The sequence below is a fragment of the Phacochoerus africanus genome, chromosome 1 (assembly GCF_016906955.1).
Source record: "Phacochoerus africanus isolate WHEZ1 chromosome 1, ROS_Pafr_v1, whole genome shotgun sequence".
Classification (NCBI taxonomy): Eukaryota; Metazoa; Chordata; class Mammalia; order Artiodactyla; family Suidae; genus Phacochoerus; species Phacochoerus africanus.
Window position 1 is genome coordinate 51,799,537 of NC_062544.1, and position 17,668 is coordinate 51,817,204.

At 38.3% G+C, this 17,668-nt stretch overlaps 1 protein-coding gene across 5 annotated transcripts in view; it reads right to left on the minus strand.

The window, feature by feature from the left end:
- Positions 1-1,819: 1,819 nt before the first annotated feature.
- NNT (nicotinamide nucleotide transhydrogenase) overlaps positions 1,820-17,668 on the minus strand; it is an 89,154-nt gene continuing 73,305 nt past the window's right edge. For all 5 annotated transcript variants that reach the window (XM_047764214.1, XM_047764250.1, XM_047764395.1 and 2 more), the window contains exons 20-22: positions 5,941-6,059; positions 4,608-4,723; positions 1,820-2,777 (exon numbers count right to left, since the gene is read on the minus strand). In XM_047764214.1, the coding sequence (XP_047620170.1) occupies positions 2,628-2,777; positions 4,608-4,723; positions 5,941-6,059 (385 nt within the window). In that variant the 3' untranslated portion in view covers positions 1,820-2,627. The remainder of the gene's footprint in view (positions 2,778-4,607; positions 4,724-5,940; positions 6,060-17,668) is intronic.

The following is a 17,668-nucleotide window of genomic DNA, read 5'->3' on the forward strand; positions in this document are numbered from 1 at the left end:
TTAATGAATCCGACTAGGAACCGTGAGGTTGTGGGTTAGATCCCTGTCCTTGCTCAGTGGGTTGGGGATCCAACGTTGCCATGAACTGTGGTGTAGGTCACAGATGCAGCTTGGATCCTGTGTTGCTGTGGCTCTGGCGTAGGTCAGCGTCTACAGATCTGATTAGACCCCTAGCCTGGGAACCCCCATATGCCTCAGAAGCGGCCTTAGAAAAGGCAAAAAAAAAAAAAAAAGGCATGAATTTTCAATTCAGTTAATACAACTGAATGACAATGGATTAGTGAGGATCAAATAAATGAGATGATCCTACATTTTAAAAATGTAGGAAAATATTTACTATAAATGATGGAAATAAATAAATCCATGTATAATTATTTCAGTTTAAATTGAATGAAGGAATTATCCAAAAAAATCCAGGGAGTTCCCATCGTGGCTAGCAGAAAAGAATCTGACTAGCATCCATGAGCATGCAGGTTCCATCCCCAGCCTCACTGAATGGGTTAAGGATCTGGCCTTGCTGTGAGGTGTGGTGTAGATCGCAGACCGGGCTCAGATCTAGCGTTGCTGTGGCTGTGTTGTAGGCCAGGAGCTGAAGCCCTGATTCAACCCCTAGCCTGGGAACTTCCATATGCTACAGGTGCGGCCCTAAAATGACAAAAGAAAAATCCAAGTTGCTCCTTTCCAGATATACCTACAACTAACTTCTTTGAGAAAAGGAAAAGGGCATGAATCAAGATACCATTTGAGAGTTCTTATTGTGGCTAAGCAGGTTAAGAGTCTGACTAGTATTCACGAGGATGCGAGTTTCAATCCCTGGCCTTGCTCAGTGGGTTAAAGGATGCCCAAGCTTCAGTGTAGGTCACAGATGCTGCTCAGATCCTGTGTTGCTGTGGTGTAGGCTGGCAGCTGCAGCTCCTAGGTTCCTGATGACCCGAGATCCATTAAAAAATTGCATTTACCACTTAAAAATTAAAAAGGAGTCTTTCCTGATTTAAAACACATGCACACACAGATCTTAATCTCAGGCACTACAAAATAGAAATTGATTACCAAACAAATACTATCAGTTGGAAACTCAGTAAACATGAGCATTATGGTAAAGAAAAAAAAAAAAGTTACACCAGTTATTTCTCCCTCTTTTTTTTTTGCTTCTTAGGGCCACACCCATAGCATATGGAGGTTCCCAGGTTAGGGGTCAATCGGAGTTACAGCTGCCCAGCCTATGCCACAGTGACACAGGATCCAAGCCACATCTGCAACCTACATCACAGCTCATGGCAACACCAGATCCTTAACCCACTGAGTGAGGCCAGGGATCGAACCCGCATCCTCATGGATGCTAGTCAGGTTCATTAACCACTGAGCCACAAAAGGAACTCCACAACAGGTATTTCTTTTTCTGATTTAGAGAGAATTTTTAAATGTTAATAATAATTGTTTCAAGAAACTTAATGCCCAATTAATTATGTAGAGAAAGTGATATTCCAAATATTCACCACACACTCAGCCTCTCTGGAGCTTCTGGCACGGTAACAAAGTCCTGAAGAAATCTACACTTTTACTGCAAAAAGACAATCTTTACTGGTGCTTATATAAACAAAGAGGTAGCTTTAAAAGTGCCACCATTTCCCTCAAATGTCCTCAATTACTTAACACCTTAAAACACACTCTGATTTGGGATTAAAAAATTCTTCTTCCAAACATTTAAGAGAGATTAAACTCATCTAATTCCTAGTAGCAAGTCTTCCTCAGATGTTAGTAACAGGCAGAATTATTTGATTGCAGCCTTTGGTCACCAGAGATGATTGCTACATCACCATGCAAACATGATGGACTTATTTTATTAGGCAAATAGTTGAATTCCATTCAAGTGCACTTAATACAGTACTACACATCATTATAAACTGATTGAAATTAAAGAGATCTCCAATTGGAAATGGGGTTTAAAAAACACAATTAATACTGATTTCATATTATATGTTTCATTGGAATTCTAATGAAACATACAAAGCAAATGATTTGTTTCCAGCATCTCTGAAAGATTATCTAGTCCTTTAATGTATTAAAATAGAAGTGAGAAAACACACCCCTGAAATATAGAGTCAAAAGTACAGTCTGAAAAATTGAAACCAATTTGATATGGTTAATTTGGATTATGCTCGAGTTGATAAAAATTTCAAATTAGTCACATTTGTTGCAAAAAAACATAAATGCAGGGGACTGTAATGTTTATATTGTGTCAGATTTCAGATCCATGTATAATCTAAGTCCCAAATTCCTAAAGACTTAATTTCTTAAAACACTGCTGACTATTGAAGAACAATGAAAAAATCCAAATGGATTACATCTAAAAATGAGGCTGTTCTTTCTTTTTTTGTAAAATACTTTTGGAATTCATAACACAAAAAATATGCAGAGAAAGACATTCAGAATGGTCAATCCTTTTTTAAAATCGAGGGACTGCTGCTCTTGAAAAAATCTCATTTTTGCTTGACTTTTTCAGAGTCTTCCTTCTTCTCCAGGAGCTTTGCTTCAGATGCATATCGTCTGTATATGTTGATGATTTATTTGCCTATTCCCAGATATGAAGAGGAGGCTTTGTTAGGCAACAGCTTGATCTTTATATTTTACTTCTGGTAGGATTCTCTAACTTTCGCCTGCAGTGCATCACAGGTCTTCTTGGCATCGCCTAGAAGCATGGCTGTGTTAGGTTTGTAGAAGATTGGATTGTCCACTGCAGCATAGCCAACACCCAAGGACCTCTTCATAACAATGACCTAAGAACCAAAGATTAAGTGAGAGAATATATTTCACAAACCTGGCCAGGACGTGTTAGGCACACGGAGAGTACCATGCCCTAACTTTGAACAAAGTGTGTACCACTCACTACTAATTCTTTACTACAATGACTTTTAAAATACACAAGGAATATTTTTAAATGCATGTCTACTTTGTATTAACTTTAATTCTTTTAATGTGTCCAGAGTCTTACATCCATTAGAAGAAGTTGTATTAACAATAGTTTATCTCCAAGTAGCAAGTGATTTTCTTCTCAGTGCTTTTCTCTATAAAGACTATGCGTAACATTTTTTAGTCAGAAAAACAAGCATCTCTCTCTGAATAGACTAAAGAGAACCAATTTACTGCATAAGCTACTACTGCAAATCCTTTGTAGTTGAATGGGAAAATAGTATTATTATTCCATTGCTTTAAAATAAAGAATATTAGACAAAAGCCCAAAGAGCAATCTAGAAAATCACAAGACGGAGCTAATGACTAGTAGAATGCTCCTATTAAGCAAAATGAAGAGGTAAGTCCCTCTCTAATACTGATGTGTTCTAGACATGGAATACAGATATTGCTATCCTCTTGAATATCAAGTCAGTTCTTCATGAAATGAAAAGCCTTTCTATGGTCTTCTTTCTTTCTTTTTCTTTTTCTTTTTTTTTAATCTTTTTTGCCTTTTCTAGGGTTGCTCCCTCGGCATATGGAAATTCCCAGGCTAGGGGTCTAATCGGAGCAGTAGCTACCAGCCTATGCCAGAGCCACAGCAACAGGGATCTAAGCCTCGTCTGCAACTTACACCACAGCTCACGGCAACGCCGGATCCTTAACCCACTGAGCAAGGCCAGGGATCGAACCTACAACCTCGTGGTTCCTAGTCGGATTCATTAACCGCTGCACCACGACGGGAACTCCATCTATGTCTTCTAGAACATGTAGTCTATCCAAAAATGAAGCAGTGCAAATGTATTCATGTTCCATATAGCATTAATACAGAAATGCACTCTGCAAACTCTCAAATATTGATAATCGATGCAATAATTGTTCATATACATGTGAACATGTGCATTCATATCTACTCACTCACCACAAATACTAAGTTACAAACTTTCTTCAAATATTAAACTTCAAATTAAGTTTCAAACTTAATTATATACTTATAATTAAGATAAACAAAATCAAAGGGAAATGTATATTACGTTATGATTCTCAAAATGCAACTAGGACTTGAGAATGTTAAAGAGACTTGCCCAGAGTTGGGACAGAGGAGAATTTACAAGCCTTTGAGTTTCTATAGTCTAGCGGTTAGTTTTGCCAGAAGCAATGTGCTGTGAGCAAGGCATGCATCCTTATGCCATGTTATTGTTTGGATTTCTAAATCACCTTTCTTCTGGAGACTCCATAACAAAGTACAAATTCCCTTTCAAAAGAACTGAATGAGAAAATGTGCTCAGCCTCATATGTGAAGGCGATGATACTGACTCACTGTCCCAGAGGGAAACCATCTGCTTCACTGGACTTGGCCTGGAATTCAGCCAGACTCATTCCAAAGGCTCACAGCTCCTTTTTAAGCTGTGGTTACAGATTTTGTTAATTCATTCAGATAATCTCATCGAGTTGTAATCATGATCAGGGCATTCACTTGGGTTCCCTGTGACCACAGAACTGACAGAGCTGGATACAGAGAGCAGGACCCTAAATCTGCTCTAACTCCTGAGCCTCCTATGAAACACCATCATTTCTCAAATAACCAAACAAAGGTCTGTGTGTGTATTTTAAGAGACTTTTGATTACTAGAATGAAAAACAAATCTGAAACTTTACCTGCTTTGATTTCCAGACCTCGAGGACTGGCATGCCTGCAATAATAGAGTTAGGGTCTTCTTGAGCCGCTGAATTAACAGTGTCATTAGCTCCAATTACAAGGACCAAATCAGTGTCTACATAATAAAAGAAAAAATATATATAAAATTCAAAAATATATATAAAATTCACTCATTTTCAGGCAAATAATGGTGAAATGACTTTATAACAACAACAGAAGCTAATTTATAGAACATTTTGCCAGGCACTATACAAAGAGCTTTATCAGAGAGGTGTGGTAGTGTCACACAACTTAAAAGCAGTATTTGAACCTAAGCATCCTGACTGGAACTTGATAATGCTTTCCCTCCCCTCAAGGGATCTACTTAACCTAACTTTATAGCTCTTTTATTATCCCCAAGTGATCTTGCCAGTAACATTAAAGATTTGCATTCTGTCTTTCAGCTTTTAAAATGACCACTTAATATGATGTCTAAGATAAAATGGTTTAAGAGTCTATACTATATTAAAGCTGTGTCCATAATTCTTGGAACTGGCGGGTTTCACACATAATTTAGGAATAGTGAAATTTGAAAGGGGACATAAAATTAAAATGGCCTAAATTCCCTCTTCAAGGACCACAGTGTAAAGTACCTTAGAACTTAGCCAAAAGTGCCATGTGAATCTAGACATACACATGATTTCATTATTTTTCTCTAATAAACACTCACTATTTTTTAAGTTTACAGTGGACACTTGCCAGAGTGAACTGATTTAATTTTAACAAACATCATCTTGGGCCAAATGTCATTAGCATTCAACATCTACCCAGTGACAGCCACAAAGTACAGCACCTTATCTAGTAAAGGCCTAGTACTTTAAAGAAAACAGAAAACTACTGACCAAGAATTTATATAACTAAAAAACAGTAAAATCTCAGACACTGGCAAGAATCAAACAGTAAATCCTCAACAGAAGCAATTTTACAAATGAGGAACCTGAGGTTGAGTACCTAGTTCAAGGCTACAAAGTAAATGAGAGTCAGGACCTGGATTCCAAAACCAAGTCTTTTCCAAGTCCCTCTGCAATGCACTCCACTGCACTGCCTCCCAAGATTCTCACCAACCTTCAGACCCCACCACAGGACAAAAATTACTAATGCTGCTTACAAACCTGTTGCACCTTTTTTAGTATTGACTTTCATTTCCTTAATTTCAACTGCATACTTACTAGGGGCAAGTTACTCTTCATCTGACTAGTAGGTCTTCAGTAATTGCACAGTTTATGCCCTAAGACTGGCATTGCTTTAGTCATACTGAGAACACTTAAACTTTACATTACCCCCATCACTTACCTGGGAAATCGTGGTTGATCTCATCCATTTCCAACACAATATCATATGGCACCCCAGCCTCAGCCAGCAGCACATTAAGCTGACCAGGCATTCGGCCTGCAACTGGGTGAATTCCAAACCTAGACATGAAACAAATGAACAGCTGGCCTTACTTGATGGGCCAAAATGTACAGAGACCCTAATATCACCTCCAAATCTGCACACTTTGTTCTTGGCACCTCTGCTTCTCCTGGTACTATCTGATCTCTATAAGCAAGAAGAGAATCAGTCTAGATATATGATCAATCTACAAATATTAAGGCTGGAAACTGAAGATCTCAGTATATACAAGCTGTAACTCCCCTCAAAAAAATAAGTATAATTTTTGAACCTGATACTTTCATATATGTTTTAAGTACAATGAACTCCCAACATTAATAAAAACTATCGCCTTACATTTACTAAGCATTGTGTCTCTCATGACACTTTCTGATAATTTTTGAATCTTTTTGAAATCAGCCTGGAATTAGTTTGCCATGAAAATCATCATGCACGTGAGTTAAAGACCCAATTTATAGTAGCTCTTGGCAGGGATCCATCCAATCTCAGCTTAAACACCATGACTGACCAGAAACTAACTCCATCCTAAGGTCTATTCCATTATTAGAGAATCTCCATAACTATGTATACATCACAAACACACATGTCCATTATATTAAACCAAAGAGAACCTCCATCTCACTGCTTTCCAAGACCTGCAGTTTGAGACCCTACACCGTCTTTCACATGTAGATTCCTTAGAGCTATCTTAGGATGTCTACTAAGCAAAACATCTTCAATTCTTTCAACTATTCAATGACTGACAATGACTGACAGGACCTATGCACTCATGGCTGACCTAGACACCTGTTCTTACATTGCCAATGTCCAGGTCAAACCTCAGTTCCCCAGAGTGAATGCAATATGCTGGACATGATCCAGATGCATAAGGCACAGCAAGAAAACCACATCGTCAGACGTATCACTGATGGAGCCTAGTCTGCATTAGCATTTTCAGCACCCATACCACATTGCTGGCTCGTTATATCACTCACAGTCATTAAAATGACCTGATACTTTCCGCAGAGACTGTTGCCAAGCCAAGCCTCCCCACTCTTAACACAGGCCCTGTTAGGAACAGATTAAAGCAGCGTAGGAATTGACCCTTCCAAAGAGTAGACCTGAAAAGAGCTCTAAAATGGCTATTTATATTGTCCAAGTAACTGATAAATGGTTTTCTACATATTTAAAATGGACAATGAAGAGCCTGAATTATTGGGGAGCTCATAACTGGAAAGAGATATCAAGTGGCAAGTTATTCTCTATTATCAAATTCCCTTTTATTTAATTTCCCTTCCGGGACTGCTCAAAGTTCTTAAGTAACCAATTCATGTTTGAAAAAACAGAAACTCAGGTCTAAAAGGAAACAAAACAGTTATCTCTAGGTGGTTGTACAACAGATAATCATTTCATTTCTCCTCTTTTTTAAAATGTTTGTCAAATCTTCTGTAAGAATTAACAATTCTGTGGCAGAAAAGTTAGCTTCATTTAAAATAACATCTCATGCTTTTATATTGTGATACAAATATCTTATATATTATTTCTATCCCTAATCATTTTTTTTTAGGGCCACGCCCACAGCATATAGAGGTTCCCAGGCTAGGAGCTGAATCAGAGTTGCATTGCAGTTCCAGCCTAGGATCGAACCCACATCCTCATGGATGCTAGTCAGGCTTTCTAATTGGCTGAGCCACAATGGGAACTCCCATAATCATCTTTAATAATCTCCATTAGGAATTAGAATTTAGAGCAGCTGATTTAAATCCAGTACTTAAATAAACTGGGCTTTAGAGCTGCATTCTTACATCTAAAAAGAGCCAAAATGTAGGGCTGCCTGCATATATTTTGGCATAAGGGCTAATACTGCCACTTTGAGATAGGCTATGCAATTTGCATAGCTTTTTTAGTAAATGTCTAACCTGGGATTCAAACTCAGGTTCTTCTGCCTCAAGAGTCTGAACTTTTCACTACTATACAATATACAGTGTGTATAGTCAAGCAAGGTTAAGAGGTATTTTTGTTTAGTTATCTGCTCAAGCTAACTACTTGTGTGACGTTTGGTAAATTACTTAATAACTCTCTTGCCGTTTTCCCATCAAGTAGTAACTAGCTGTTATTATAAGCCCACATCATGCCAAGGGCTATATAAAACTCTGTAGAAGAGGTTTGAGAAATACTTACTTTTGCTGTTAAAATGAGTAAAATAAGGAGCTCTTAAGAATCCAATCTATAGTGTTCTTTTTTTTTTTTTGGCCTTTTTTTGTTTTAGGGCTGCACCTGCAGCACATGGAGGTTCCCAGACTAGGGGTCGAATCAGAGCTGTAGCTGCTAGTGTACACCATAGCCACAGCAATGCGGGATCCAAGCCGTGTCTGCGACGTACACCACAGCTCACGGCAATGCCAGATCCTTAACCCACTGTGCGAGGCCAGGGGTCGAACCTGCAACCTCATGGTTCCTAGTCAGATTCGTTTCCGCTGCACCAAGATGGGAACTCCCAACCTACAGTGTTCTTTGAGAAAAATTGAGAACCCAGAAAGTTTCAAACAGGGCCACAAACTATAAATTTTTTTAATTTTTAATTAAGTATTTGCCTGGACATACTCTCTTGGTATGTGAAGTACTGGCAACAATGCAGAACATTTACCAGTACCTCTTATATGCTAGGGAAGTAGGTTCTGAAAAATTACTAGGGGTAGGAGACAAAATGGACTATAACCTAATCTAAGATTTTTTTAAAAGGCACTTATCTCTTCTTTCAATGTTTATAGTTTTTAAAATAAAACTATATTTTAGTGAGAATAAAATTAAGAGCAGTCATTAGTTTACTCCAGACTGTGATCACTCAACCTCCTCATCTCATATGGTTTAAATTCTTCAAGCACAGGAGTTTCTCTTGTGGCTTAGCAGGTTAAGAATCCAACTAGTATCCATGAGGATGCGAGTTCAATCCCTGGCCTTGCCAAGTAGGTTAAAGGATCCAGCATTGCCATGAGCTGTGGTGTAGGTCACAGACAAGGCTTGGATCTTGCGTTGCAGTGGCTATGGCACGGGCCAGCAGCTGGCAACTCCAATTCTACCCCTAGCCTGGGAAGTTCCATATGCTGCAGGAGCAGCCCTAAAAAGAAGAAATAAATAAATTTTAAAAATATATTCTCCAACCACAAATTCTCTTATCATTTTTTGGAAATGTAACAATTCAACACGAGAAAAAAAATTTTTTTTCTATTTATATTTACTATACTGAAATACAGTATCTGATGTATGAATATAAAAAATAGAAATGCAATATATTGAAATAATCAAAATATATCCCTAAGCCTGCTGATTCCATTAATGTAGAAGAAGAAAGGACATGATGAAGTTTCAGAGGTGCAAGACTTTGAAAACAAGTATGATAGTCTTCAGTTGAGGACCTTTAAACTGTTCTTCAGTGACGGGGAGGGATGAATAATCCCTTAGGCTCACAGGTAGTAACAGAAGCAGTAAGAAAAAGACGTTAACAGATGCCAGAAGATAAAGTTTATATGTATGTGTAAAAAAAAAATTAATTTTTAAAAAGAGGAAAAATTGAATTTGTGTAATCCTTGCAGAAAGTGAGAAAGAAGGCAGAGCACAAAGCAAAATAAGTGCACATGAGTGACATGACCATGTATGTGTCTTTAAAGGCACACATGACACCAAAGTGTGTAAAAATAAGAAAGTAATTTAAACATCAAAGTAAATAAGGAGAGCAATAAATTATAACCAACTGGTGAAAACAGGAATTTTGTAAGTCAAGACTGGAAACAGATTCATAAGTCGATAAGGAAAAGAAGGAAAGAAGGGGGGCGGGGGCAGAGGGAACACTCTCCCCTGCGCGATAAATGTGGTGTGGTTATAAAACCACCATTCTGTAATCATCATAAGAAAGACTGGATCAGATAAAAATCATCAGCACAGGTTCAATCTAGAACAAAGCTTGAGGAGCAGGATTTTGCAAGATTTTAAAAGAAAGGAACAACAAACCGAAGTGTATTTTTTTTTTTTTTGGTCTGTTTGCCTTTTCTAGGGCTGCTCCCATGGCATATGGAGATTCCCAGGCTAGGGGTCTAATCAGAGATGTAGCCGCTGGCCTACGCCAGAGCCACAGCAATGAGGGATCCCAGCCGTGTCTTCGACCTACACTACAGCTCACGGCAACGCCAGATCCTTAACCCACTGAGCAAGGCCAGGGATCAAACCCCCAACCTAGACAGATTTGTTAACCACTGCACCACGACAGGAACTCCAGAAACAAAGTGTATTTTAATGCACCGTTTGGGATACATGGGTACTCACAGAATATTTTAACTTGATTGTCTTCCAAATACTGTGTGGGAGAACTCAAGGCACAGAGAATGTGCCCCCAACATAGGTAAAGATTCTATAATTAAATCTGGGGACCCTGAAGTGTCATTATTTTTTTTTATCTTTTTACAGAATAAAATACATACATTAACATACAATTACATTCACACAGATTATTATAACATGGATCTTAAGAAACAGATTAAGTGACTCCCTCTGGAGAAGTGGAATGGAAAATATCCTGAGACTAATAGGAAATTTATTCTATACTTTATCCCAATTTTATGGCTTTCAACTTTACTACTTAGTTTTATCTATTACATTTCAATTTTTCTTTAAAAATTAGCATTATATTAAATTGTTCTGCAACTAAAATTTATAAAGAAGAAAGCCTTATATACCACTAAATATTTTATATAGCATAGTAAAAAGAATAACAACTGGTAAGCATAACAAAAATACACCCTCTGAAAATAAGTAAAATATAAAATTCATAAGTTGGTTAAAAAACAGTGTAACTATATAAATATGTCCTCACAATGTGTTCCATATTGATTCTTCAATAAAGGCATTACACCATTCTAGGTGATGTGATAAATAAGACATTATAGACTTTACATTGTACCATGGAGAGAAATGGTTATTAATAATACAATTGTAGAACTATTATTTAATTGTACAGTGGCATTATTTAATTATAATTATCATAAGTTCTTTGATGGAGAGGAAATCAGAATCAGATCTAAGAAGACTTCAGCATTCCAAGAATGATGTCAAATGACCCCCTTCATAGTGGATTATGCACTTATTTACTATGAGATATATTTCTTCTCCAGAGATTCCTTGTTTGTGTATCAATTGTAGATTTTTGGTTTGCAGTTATTCTGAAGTATTGATGTAAGAGTCTATATGTATACGAGATTGTTTTAAGTTGTTCTCTTAATTGCAAGTTCATCTCCGGTGTCCCGCATTTGTACCCACCTCTTCTCATGATTTCTGATTTTGATGGTATAATTGTGCATGGATGATTTTGTATGTTTACTGTATATATACCTTTACTGGTGAGCCTTGTCATTTGTGGAATTTTTGTTTCCTGTTGCTGATCTTTTCTTTCCTGCTTAGGGAAGTTCCTTTAGTATTTGTTGTAAGGCTGGTTTAGTGTTGCTGAATTCTCTCAGCTTTTGCTTATCTGAGAAGGTTTTTATTTCTCCTTCAAATCTGAATGAGAGCCTTGCTGGGTAGAGTATTGTTGGTTGGAGGTTTTTTTCCTTTCATCACGTTAAGTATATCATGCCACTCCCTTCTGGACTGCAGTTTCTGCTGAAAAATCTGCCGATAACCTTATTGGGGTTCTCTTGTATGTTACTTGTTTCTTTTTCCCTAGCTGCTTTCAAGATTTCTCTTTGTCTTTAATTTTGGTCAGTTTGATTATTATGTGTCTCGGTGTGTTCCTCCTTGGGTTTATTTTATATGGTACTTGTGGCACTTCCTGGATTTGAGTGAGTGGTTCCTTTCCTATGTTAGGGAAATTTTCGGCTATTATCTCTTCAAATATTTTTTCTGTCCCCTTCTCTCTCTCTTCTCCTTTGGCACCCCTATAATACAGATGCTGGTGCGTTTAACATTGTCCCAGAGTTCCCTGAGACTCTCTTCATTTTTTTTCAATCTCTTTTCTGTCCTGCATCCGTAATTTCTTCTAATCTGTCCTCCACCTCGCTTATTCATTCTTCTGCCTCCTGTATTCTACTGTTAGCTGCTTCTAGTGAGTTTTTTCAGTTATTGTATTTTGCATCTCTTCTTAAGTTTTATATCTTGTATCTCTTTGGTTAGTGTTTCCTGTAAGTTATCCATCTTTGCCTCCAGTTTATTTCCAGTGTCTTGCATCATCTTCAGCATCAGCAGTCTAAAGTCTTTTTCCTGGAGGCTCAGAATCTCCTCATTGCTTAGCTGATTTTCTGGGGTTTTTCCTTTCTCCCTCATCTGAGTTATAGTTCTCTGTCTTTCCATTTTTATAGGTTTTTGGTGTGGTGGCCTTTTTATAGATAATAGAGCTGTAGCCTCTCTTACTTCTGGTGTCTGCCCCCTTGTGGCTGAAGTCGGTTTCTGGGGCTTGCTGTAGGCCTCCTGATGGGAGGGGATGATGCCTGCCCACTGGTAGGTGGAGCTGATTCTAGTCCCTCTGGTGGCTGGGGCTTAGTCTCTGGATGGGATTGGAGGCAGCTGTGTGCCTGAGGGGTCTTTAGGTAGCCTATTTACTGAGGGGTAGGACTGTGATCCCACCTGAATTGTTGTTTGCCCTGGGGCTTCTCAGCACTGACTGATGGGTGGGGCCAGATTTTCCCAAAATGGCCACCTCCAGAGAAAGGCAACTGCTGAATATTCCCGAGAGCTTTGGCTTCAATGTCCTTCCCTCACAAGAAGCCACATTCACCCCTGTTTTCCCATGATGTCCTCCAAGAACTGCAGTCAGGTTTGACCTAGGTTCCTGTGGAGACCTCACTCTGCCCTGGGACCCAGTGCACGTGAAAGTCTGTGTGCACCTTTTAAGAATGGGGTCTCCATTTCCCCCAGTCCCGTGGAGCTCCTGCGCACAAGCCCCGCTGGCCTTCAATGCCAGATGCTCCAGGGGCTCTTTCTCCCAGTGACAGATCCCAGCATGTGAGGGTTTGATGTGGGGCTCAGAACTCTCACTCCTGTAGGTGAGTCTCTGTGAACCAGTTAGTTTTCAGTCTGTGGAGCTTCCCACCCGGGAGGTATGGGGTTGTTTATATCATGAAATCACCCCTCCTACCTGTGGATGTGGCCTCCTCTTTTTCTTCTGGAGTAGGGTATGGGTTTCCAATCCATTTGGGTGGAGATTGCTCAGTCTTTAGTTGTGAATTTGTTGTTTTTAGGAGAGAAGTTGAGCTCCAGTCCTTCTATTCCGCCATCTTAATCCCATCTCCGTGTCATTATTTTTGAACAATTATGGCACAAAACAATTTCTTTTTTTTTTTTGGTCTTTTTTTGCCTTTTCTGGGGCCGCTCCCTCAGCATACAGAGGTTCCCAGGCTAGGGGTCCAATCGGAGCTGTAGCCACCAGCCCATACCAGAGCCACAGCAATGCAGGATCCAAGCCGCGTCTGCAACCTACACCACAGCTCACAGCAATGGCGGATCCTTAACCTACTGAGTGAGGCCAGGGATCGAACCCGAAACCTCATGGTTCCTAATCAGATTCATTAACCACTGAGCCATGATGGGAACTCCGGAACAAAACAATTTCCAAGAAACTCATCTTAAAAGTCAAAGGTTTTAGTTTGAAAAGCTCATTTCACTGTACAGGGGACTTAGTAATACAGTGAACTTCTTATCAAATTGCATTATTAATCATCTGATTTTCATTCAACATTAATTGACTGCATCAACTTCATGTCAACATTCTAAATTAACGCCAGGTTGTTTTTGCACATTAGGAAAAGGTACTCTAACTTCTTCCACTGACTAGATCAATGATAAAACTAACGAGATTTAGCTCAGGGAGCTGAAGTTTAAAAGGATCAGAGGGCACCTGGATAAGGTTCAAGAGAGACACAAAATACCTAACTACTTAGAAAATAACACACTCTAAGTGAAAAAGATCAAGTAGCTAGGAAAAAAGGCAAAACTGTGATTTTTGAGCAGATTAAGTAAAACAGAAGTAGACCGAATATTCCTCACTTTCATTAAACAGAAGAAAAGAAAGCGGTCTTCAAATGCAAAAGAGTTGAAATTAAAAAAAAAAAAATCCCTGCTTAGGGAAAGTTTCAGGCTTCTTTTCTGTGGATCAATCAGGGAGATAGGTTCATTAGTCTGAGCTGATGTACTCACCACCAGTTCAGTACAAAATGGATTCAAGGGTATTTCACAAATAATGCCAAGGATGTTGATTGGCAGTGGACATACTCAAGGCAGTTATGGCAGCTGAGACATCCTTCATTTATGGGAGGAGGGGGAGGGATTAAAACCACTAGTTAGAGACAGCAGCAGCTTAGGTGGCACCTAGGATTTCCAGAACAACTGCAACACACTGCTCTCCCTCAGTCCTTCACTACTGACTGCAATCAGTCTGTGCTCTTTTGAGATGTTCATAGTAAACCTTGGACACCAAAAATTTCTCCTCATCTCCCAATCCTTCTGAGCACCAAGTGTTTCCCCCTTCTTTCATGTCCCTTCCTCTTCCTAAAACCCAATTGGTGAGACTTAGAGTCACTATACTCGATGACATTTAAGATGTGTATCAGTTTCCCATTGCTGATAGAACAAATTACCACAAATGTGGTAGCTTGAAACAACATAAATTCTCTTACAGTTACAGAGGTCAGACTTCCAAAATCAGTTTCCCCGTGCTAAAACAAAGGTGTTGGCCAGACTGTATTTCTTTCAAAGGCTCCAGGGGAAAACTGGTCCTTTGCCTTTCCCAGCTTCTAGAGGCTGCCCCCTTCCCTGGCTTAAGGCTGTGTCACTCTGACTTCTGCTTCTCTTGTCTCCTCTGACTCAGCCCCTCCTTCCTCTCTCTTACAAGGACATGGCCCACCCTAATAATTCAGGATCACCTCCCCATGTCAAAATCTTCATTAAATCTACAAAGTTCCTTTCGCCATAGATGGTAACATATCCATAGGTTTGGGGGATTTGGAGGTGGTTATCTTTGGGGCCATTATTCAGCATGCCACAAACTCCCTTCCCAGTCCTAAAATTCCATGAACTAGGGATTCCATTTTAGCTGAATACGCCGACATAGACTTTGTGATTTACTTTTGTATTTCAATTCTGTATCCCTCATTGATGCCAGTAACTTTTTTATTTTAATTAATTTGTTCTTAATAATGCCTTTGCTTATCTTTAAATCAATCCATCTGGCTATCATCTTAATGCTTTATCTGAGCAGTCTTGTACCCAATTAGAAATTAAAGACCTCTAATTATATTTGTTATTATTGTAATATTTGATTAGCTGCAGCCTGCATAAAGACAATGTTTCTGCTGAGCTAGCTGTAAATGGTAAATAATCAAAAAGCTAACCAACATGTTATGCTGAATATCCCAAAGGACAGATCATTTTATATCTGTTTGCATAATAATTTATTATACTAAACTTTAAGACTCTGAAGTTGGAGAAAAACACATGCAAGGCTATTACAAGGGAAAGCCAATGTTTTGAGAGAAATGACAGAACACACTAAATTTGAAGAAATATATATGTGTACACTGATGAGTCAATGTGAATTTATAACAATTCTGGCCCATGCAACTGGCTAATCTTCAAAGTATGGATTAAAGTTAATTATATCAGACACTGGTTGCCCATGACCGGCAATTTCCAGGAACTGATGGCCAAAGCTCATCAACGGTCCATCAGCACATGAAGTATATCCAGAATTCCAAAATGCAAAGCCCACCAGCCTTTTAGTTCTGCCCTTAGAATCGTGAAAATTATATTTATTGTATACACGCTTAACAAAACAGGATCAGCTGTCCCTCCCCACAACACAATCCTACAGAAGGGGAATAACTACCCAAATGAAATCATAGAAAGATCATCTATGCTCCCAGACCTCTTCTTTCTTTATGCACCTCCTCCTTAGGATGGCAATGCACTGTAATAACTGGTTGATGACTGTACTCTCCAAACTGGGAGCAACTTGAGAACAGGAAGCAGGTCTTATTTATCAGGTCCCACAGTATCTGGTACTCGATTATAGCGACTCAAGTAGAGGGAGGGAGGGAAGGAAAGGGTTTTAAGGAACATGGTGTGCTCAGTAAAGTACACTGACTCAAACTTTCCAGGTCTCTTTTTAGAAAAAGGATTCAGGGAAGTAGTAAAGAGTAGCAGTTAAAAGCTCTTGAGCTCAAAACATCTGGCCGCTTCAGTTCTGTGTGCCTCACTTTCCTCAGATGTACAGCAGGATTCATAATAAAGCCTCTTCAGAGGATTATTTTGAGATTTAAGGGAGATAGTTCATAAAAGAGCTTTTGACACAAAGTACTTTAGACCAATGCCTGGCACACAGAAACCTTTAATAGATGTAACCTGCAATTATAATAGCCTATTGAAATACATTTTTATAATATAAATGTTCATCTGTATTGTTTGAATAAATACACTTTTTATGATTTATATAAAAAGAAATACACATTTTTACATTAAAGCAAATGTTGGTTTGATGTCAATGTTTTCTGACTAGGTTTTCTAATTTTTACCTTAAAATCCCAGTAAATATCTATATGATCCAAGAAAAGCCCAAAATTCTCTGTACTTGCAACACTATAAAAAGACTAGAGAAATTAGGAGTTCCCTGGTGGCCTACCAGTTAAAAATACAGCATAGTTACTACTGTGGTTCAGGTTCAATCCCTGCCCCAGGAACTTCCACATGCCAAAGGCATGGCCAAAAATATATATGTGAGTGTGTATATATATATATGTGTGTGTGTGTGTGTGTATATATATATATATATATATATATATAATTTTTTTAACTAGAGAAATTATTTTGTCAACATAGACTGAGGCCAATAATTCTGAATACTGGACTCACTGGCAACTTGTTTGTAAGTAATATTCCAGTAAATAACACATTTACTTTGATAGTGTCAAATTTTAAAAGGCCACCTTTATCACTTCTTTAGATAATATTAATATTAATTTGCTTTAATATTAAAGCAAAAATGTACTGTTTCCTTAATTGACAGATATAATAAATGCCATCAACAAGTCAGGGTAATCTCTTCAATTACCTTGAAGATAATTTAAGGAAAATTTAAACACTTTTGGCTATTTTCCTCTCTCAAGCATGAAAACAATAAAGTCTTTCATGGAACATTATATAATAAAAGCTAAGGCCTGTCACAAATTAAAAATAGACCCAGGTACAGTTTTTAAAAGATGGAACAAATACTCAAATGAAACAATCTGATCTTCAAAGCCTTTTAAATTAACCGAGAAAGAAGAAAAACAAATAAAAGTGTATATAAGAGCTAGCTACTCATAAACACCATGTGAAATGGGTAAAGTCTGGTAAAGGAGCAATACAAAAAAGGCCATTTTTTAAAGCCTCTTTTACAATATATGATGATATAAGTCCCATTTTTAATCTTTTTCACAACTTAAAATTAGATTTTGGATGCCACGTGTTCCAAAGGGGACACACAGTGTGAATCCCCATGATCATGGGCCATGGGGACAATATGTCCTTCCTGACCAGGGTATATCACAACAGTTGTTCTTGGAAATATAGGACTTTTTTTTTTGCTTTTTTTTGCTTTTTAGGGCTGCACCTGTGGCATATGGAGGTTTCTAGG